This window comes from Rhagoletis pomonella, unplaced genomic scaffold (genome assembly GCF_013731165.1).
Source record: "Rhagoletis pomonella isolate Grant_MI unplaced genomic scaffold, Rhpom_1.0 Rhpom_scaffold_07049, whole genome shotgun sequence".
Lineage (NCBI taxonomy): Eukaryota > Metazoa > Arthropoda > Insecta > Diptera > Tephritidae > Rhagoletis > Rhagoletis pomonella.
Genome location: NW_023465579.1, coordinates 1049 through 8566, shown reverse-complemented (window position 1 = coordinate 8566; position 7518 = coordinate 1049). Strand labels below are relative to the sequence as shown.

The 7518-nt window shown below is 35.9% G+C and overlaps 1 protein-coding gene across 1 annotated transcript; it reads right to left on the bottom strand.

Annotated features, from left to right (window-relative positions):
• On the bottom strand, positions 1 to 6352 carry LOC118755689 (protein LSM14 homolog A-like; the record flags this gene model as incomplete). The annotated part of the gene is made up of 6 exons (XM_036490514.1): positions 1 to 2552; positions 2891 to 3225; positions 3317 to 3546; positions 3838 to 4008; positions 4160 to 4614; positions 5459 to 6352. Coding segments are annotated over 6 exons (2093 nt in total), but the record flags the coding sequence as incomplete, so codon positions are not given.
• Between the last annotated feature and the right edge of the window lie 1166 nt (positions 6353 to 7518).

Sequence of the window (7518 nt, the reverse complement as noted above, 5' to 3'; positions counted from 1 at the left end):
CAGATAATTTACTTTACTTGCAGTGATTTTTATTGATCTTTTTTCATCTCGAATTTATGCTACATACATTTAAATTCAAATACATATTTGTGTGAGTGTACCTTGTATTTGTATTAATCGCGCCGTAAAAGTGCAAACCCCGACAATGGGCTACATACACCATTGATTGCTACCCATTTTATTTGTTAATGTATATTTAATATGTATGTATGCATGTATGTATTTAGTGAGAGTGAGCACATTTACATAAAATATATATTTTTTTAATGTAGTACAATATAGATTTCTGTCCTATTTCCATACCACTGTCGTTAAATATAGGGTGGTATTATCACTTGCGAAGCGAATGATTTTGGCGAAGCGAATTAAAAGGCAGAGAAGGTATAAAAAGTGTTCCGAGATGCAAAGAACTTGCACAAGCTGGTAAAAGCGAACACTCTTAATGCATATTTAAGTTGCGTCCTTCAATCCATTCGCTTCGTCAAACCGTTCGCTTCGCCAAATTCATTCGCTTCACAAGTGATAATACCGCCCATAATCTATATTTGTTTAGAGTGTGTTTGTGAATTGATGGTGGTCATGTAATGATTGGATGGATGTGGCTACACTCTGTGAGCGCGCGAGTTTAAACGCACTATAAGCTACATTTTAAATATACATACATCAACTCTGGAGAATCATTTATTAGCGCGCCATTTCTTATCCACAATTTTCCCGATAATCGACAAATACCCTCCAAGATTGTAGGTGTATTAGCATATAACAGGAATTAACCGGATTTCGTAGTAGCGTGTTTTAACACATAACAAGAGTTCATTTGTTTTAATCACTTACAACAATGCTAGCCATGCCTGCGATCCATGAAAAAAAAACTTTAAATTTTTCATTTTAATCTACCTGCAATGAAACTTTCTTTACATTTGCATTTTTATCAACCATATTTTGTGGGATATCAGGGGTGTTTACGTCAACTATTCGACGTGCTATTGCAAAGGAAAACTTTCAAATAACAACTTCCAATACATCTGAAATTGCAAACCGTATGCTACAGCACCTAACTGCATCTATTTATATGCGCATGCGCATAGTTACGTCATTTTCAATTTTAATAGATGTGTTTGTGTGCTATGATTAACAAACGTGTAGCTTTACAGCTTTTCAATTTAATAGTAAATGTTTTAAAATATTTTAACTCTTAAAAATAAAACAATAATGGTAGTTGTAGAGTTGAAAAATTTAAGTTGTATTGATTTCTGGTATAAAATTCTTAGAATTTTACATTCCTTCCATCTCTATGGTCTCTTGCGCTGCTGCTGCTATCCGCTATGCTTTAAGCTGTATTCCTAAAACTCAGTTCCGCCTTAATTTACCACAGTTGATAATGTCGCCGTCAGCCATATATATTCGATGCCGTTTTGCTTTTCGCATATGTATGGGTGTATGTGTGCGCTTTAAAAAGGTTGTTCCCTTTCATTAATTTTTTACTCTGAATGAATTAATTCAGTATTATAGGCCAGTCAACTTACAAGTATGTGTACGAGTACTTAGTATGGTATCGACATTATAACTGTTGTATTAACCTGATGTTCTTTAATAGTTTTATAAATTTATACTCCTCTTAATTGGCTCACTCTCATCCTCTGCATAATTTTAAAATTACTTTTTTATTTAATCTATAAATTTAATGGTTTTTTTTTTCTTTTTGTATGTTTTTTTTTGCTTTTAATTAAGGATTCAGCATAAAAGACGTATTTATATTTCTAATTTTATTTCCTTTTTGTTTTAATGTTTGTAAATGCTTTCTTAATCGTATGCTTCGTGTCGGAAAGCATACCACCACCATTTTCGATCTGCCTTTACTTTCGCTCTTCCTTTTCGTGTAATTACATCCATTAACTTCACTATGATAAGCAATTCTTTCTTTCTTTAGAGCAGTACATTCTTATATTCATTTAAAGTTGTTTTCCTTCTTAAAAATCAATTTCATTTCATTTTTATAACATACAAATTCTTTCATTTCTTTTAATATTTTTTTTTTATTACTTTTGTTGCCTTTCGTTCGATTGGACTTAGTTGTTTCATATTTAATGAAACTAACTATACTATCATCATTGAATGTTTCTCCGTTGTATTATTAATGGTTTGCTTTTTCTTCTGTATGTACTTAATCATCATTACAAATATTAATCGTGTATTGCTGGCGCCCCTTTTTCGCTCAAATTGGTCCGAAAAATTTAATGTTGATGCTCAGCAATAAACATCTTAGCATGCATCCCGAGTTCTTGGAAGAAATATTTTGTAAAGTAAATTTTGATTTCGTTTGTCTGTTCTCATTGGGAGCGTAGGACGTCAGCAAAAAATTTTAAAATATTTCTTCCTTATTTTATTTTACTTTGCCATTGATGATGCTTATAAACCTTTTTAATGATGTTTTCATTTGTGTACTGTGTTTGATATATTTGATATTTGTTGATTTCTTGTGGCTTCTGGTGCTATTATTGTATTTATTAATGCCTTCTTGTTAGTTTCTCAGAATTGTAATCATTATTGGCCTGCAAAAAAAAGAAAGTTATGTACATTTTAGTTACATTTCTTTAATGAGATATAAAACTGGTCGCCTGCGATCAAATAAAGCTAAACAAAAAAATGGCGTTTCCACGACAGTCGGGTCTACGTAACCGGAACGACCCAGATTTATATCTGGCCAAGGACTGTTAGTCCAGTAACACTCCGCAAAAACTGTTTGGAGAACTTGTATGATGTTATAACAAAAACAACATTAAATGGCCGCATTATAATGGTTTTTTTGCATAGGTTCCTTTTACCACACTGAGGACTCGACACTGTCATTTGTTTTATTTTAATTGTTAAATTAAATGACACAACTTACCAACTCCACCAGTTGCTGTTGGCTGAGGTGTGTTGCTATTTTCCACAGTTGTCGATTTCGTGGCATTTGGCGTTGAAACAGTCGCTGAAAATGATGGCTGTGGTTGTGGCACCGAGTTTTTCAGTGCTGAAGCTGTGTTGGCACCATTGTTAATGTTATTAGATGCACCGGGATTACCGGTATTAGTATTAGAAGTGCCGCCATTCGCATTGCTAGATGCGGCATTTGCATTTCTGACACGGTTACGATAAAGGTTGCCACCACGATAATTCCGATTATAACCGCCACCATAAGAGCCCATATTACGATTGTAATAGTTGCCACGTCCACGATAGCTAAATGATACACAAAGAAGAAAAGGTAAGGTTAAGGAAGTTTATTTAAAGTTTATAATAAGCTTATTTTTTTTAAACTCCAGTTTCTTACCCGCCGCGTCTTGTCGATGAGACCCCAAATGTTTCACTATTCAATTTGCGTTCATGACGCCAGTCATTCTTCTTGTTCTTGCTACGATCCTGTGCTGCCTCGCATGAAATATTATCAAAGAAGGACTTTGTCTTATCGTATCCAACAGTGATTTCTTCCTCTTCCGGTTCATGCTCTCCGGCACCAGTCTCGTTGCCGGAATCGTCCTTTTTATCTGTTTCGCCATTCATCTGTGAAACAGAACTCGTGGTTTTATTTCAAAATTTTAACACGGAACAGACAAACAAAATCAACATTACTATCATAAAAAATATGGACATAAGAAGCAATAGCATAAATCAATGATTTGTATATCAAGATCACACAGATCTATTAGCATGAATTGAAAACACTCAGGGGCATACATACTTATATACATATGTATATCAATGAGAAAAAAAACTATATTATTAAAAATTCAAAATAAACTAATTTGTAAAAATAAAAATAAGCGAAATAAGCAAAATAAAAGGAATGAATACCTGCTCGGTTTTGGGTTCTTCGCCCACCTTGAGTTTGGACAGTTGGGAACGTAGCTCTTCGAATTTAACATTGGCCTGTTCAAAGTCGAAATCTTGTAAGAATTTAATTGTGTTCTTCGGATTCCGTGGTTTATTTTGATTACCACCGGGACCGCCCATTGGTCGATAGCCCTGAAAGCAAACGAACGAAATGTTTAAAAATAGCTTTCTAAAATGTTATAAAGTAATAAGCATTAAGCTCTTAAGCTACTGTTTTCTGAAGTTACAAACGAACACTTTCAAAACAGGCGAGGTATCAACTATGAATAAATTTTATACTCACTTGATTTTGCATGCGACCACGTCCGCCACCCCGATTGCGGACCATCATGTTGTTACCATTGTTAGGGTTGCCGCGGTGCATGGTCCAAGCATGGTTTTGACCGCCGCCACCGCCACCGCCACCACCCCCGCGTTGATGGTTATTACGTTGGTTGCCATAATTGTTGCCACCACTCATTTCATGATGCCGATAGCTATAGCCACCAGAATCGTGTCGAACACGGTACTTTTCATGGAAGTCACTGTTATTGTTGCGTTGATTATTGTTGCCACCGCGCTGTTGGTGATTTTGTCGCTTGTTGTCTGCATCGTGTGAGCTGCCACCATGTCCACTATTCTTATTCTGAGGAGCCGGTTTTTTCTTGGGATTAGCAAGCATATTGGGTACAGACGAATCACTTTTCAGCGAAACATGGCTCATTGGCGTCGTTGAGCGTGATGCGCCGGCAATCGTGTCTAAAAAAAAAGTTATTTATTAATTTTACATTTTACTATAAATCAAAATAAATATTATACAATTCCTGTGCTGTGAGATATAGAAAAATAAAAGTATAAAAAATCATCATTAAAAAGATGTATCTAAGTTAAAAACAATGTGCAAAGAATATCTCGATTGAAGCATACCACAGTGCAGGAAAGCAGCATGTTTGGGACTATATTCAACATCGCGTTTGATGAACTACAAGCTATTTTCAAAAATGTAACTAAACGAGCTGTGTCGTACTAATAATGACTAGTTAAATCACAAGTTTAAAGACTTGTTCACTACTACTCTTCTTTCAAGTTTCTTTCATCATCTGAATTTTCAGAGTATAGCATAAGAAAAAGGAATATTTCAGGTACTTATGTATGTATGTATTTCAAATAATAGTGAGTCTTAAACTCCATGAAAGTTGAATATGTATAAAGACTTGTACCAATACAAAGCTTTTTATTCAACAAACAGACGTCGTATTTGGAGCTTGCCAAATGATTCCAAAGACCGCATACTTTAAATCAAGGAGACTTTGTTATGACAGTTTGAAAACAAATGGAAAATAGAAGTTTTTTCTAGACCTCCGGTTTTTGCTAATATGAAAAATTACATTCTTCAGTAAAATCTTCGACAAGTAAATTCCAAACTATATAGCGATATTTGATATTTCAATTTCAAAATATACAATGCTATGTGATGAGTGGAATTAATAGCACAAAATTGTGGAAAATTAAAATAAAAAGGATCAAACTAAACCAAAAACAACCGAAAAAAAATCGCACAAATCACATGTTCTCCAAAACAGGAGCGGCGTTACCATCACACCTTGATCTTTGGGTTCGTTAAGTGCCGTTTGAGGTAATATTTTCTTCGCTTTGTTAGCTGCACCTAAAATTGTACTGTTGCTTCCAGCAGAAGTACCTCCACCACTACCAAGTAAACCGCCAATCAGGCCGATACCGCCGCTAGCCATGCGACTACCACCGATGATGCCGCTATTACCATTACTACCAATCATACTAGCAACACTACCAATCGCTCCTAGATTTAAAGTATTCGACGTTGGCGTTATATTTAAGTGGACTGAAGTATTAGAATCATTATGCTGCTGCTGTTGCAACTGGGTTTGATTCGACGGTATAGTGGATGCAATTGTTTTATTATGCACTGATTGTTGCTGCTGTTGTGGTGGTTCCTGCATTTGATCTTGTTGCTGAAGATGGGTCAGATTGCTGTTGTTGCTGTTGCTGGGAAGTAACTCACTTGGTTGTTTCTGTTGCTGCTGGGATTTCGATTGTTGCTGTTGTTGCTGCTGTGGTGGCTGGGGCGGTTGCTGCGGTGGTTGTTGTTGCTGCTGGTTACCTCCACCCAGCATGTATGGCCCAGGTGCGCCAGTGCCAGGAGCTAGCGAAGGTGCTCCACCGCCAGCTCCACCAATGCCCAGTGCGCCAATACCGAAAGGATTACCATAACCTCCAACTGCACTCATCGGTGGTGCATGCGGTGGGTTCATATTGGGCATGGGAAAATGTGGCATCATATGCTGACCATTTTGTAGCTGTACTTGCATTATAGCCGGGTCATTGGGATGGGGAAGGCTGTTGTTAACGACTCTAATGTCTTTGATATCAGAACCGCGGAAAAGAATGTAGTCATAGATTTGGCTTTGTGGTGCAATCTGAAACTGAGTCTCCCGGTCTTCGGTTCCAAAAGAGCGAACTGCAATAAAAGAAGAAAGTATTTTTTTTTATGAGCATAAAGAAGATGAAAATTATTTAATATTAATTTGGACATGGGAATTCGTTCGAATGAATTCGAATGACATTAAAATTACCTACACTTTCATATTCATTTGGTAATAGGTATATCTTTATAGATTACTTGTACCACAAATCGAAATTCCTTGTTGGAAATTTTTCAGATTAGGAAAAAAAATCTATTTTATAGGCGGAACAGATTAAACAGTGCTCTACGAAAGTGCAGTCAGTCAATCAATCTTTATTGCCTGATCAGTTGATTATATTTTACTGGCCAAATGAGAAAATATAGACTAGTTTGGTAGATTATGCGGTGCCAAAATAAGTATTGCTGACTATTCGTTCTATACACATAATAAACCGTATAAACTTTACGCATGGTTTTGTTACAACGATTTTGTTATTTGTTCGCATAAATCGTTCAACACATTGGAGCAAAGTTGTCAATTACTTGGAAAAGTTCATGTCAAAAAAGTAAATTCGGATATTTTCTGCGCTTTTCTGTATACTCAGATTAATCGCTATACATAATACAAATTGCGATACTACTAGCCATGGCTACTAGACCAGCAACTAGACCCCAGTCACCATACATAATAGGGTCATAAACCTTATGGAAGGTGGCGAACGGGGTCTACTTTCCGTAAAAACCTGCAATTCGTGAAGCATCTGGAACACAACTTTTATAAATTAACTGAAAATTTGTATGGAAACTCGTTTACACATTTCTGATAAATTTCTGCAGCGATTTAACTGAGGAAACATGATAAACTGAAGCCAACGCCACTCTGTCACTGCTCTAGCTGTGTTTTCTTGGGAAATAATCGGGATTCGCATAAAAGTTTTGCACGCAAATACAACAACGATATGATCCTGATAGAGATCTGGTCAAATTTATGATCTGTTCTGTTTGTTTAGTTTCACTGATAACTTGGCTGCACAGTAGTATGGTGGCACTGACGAATGAATTCATACACAAAGTTTCTTTTTAACTTACTTCAAATAAATCGCCTTTAAGTTAAATATTTATTTTAATGGGCATTATCTCATTTCTTAATCATACTGCTAGTAGTATAAAATTAGTGATACTGAGCTCGATAACCAAAGAAAACACGGTTTTTGTTGCAA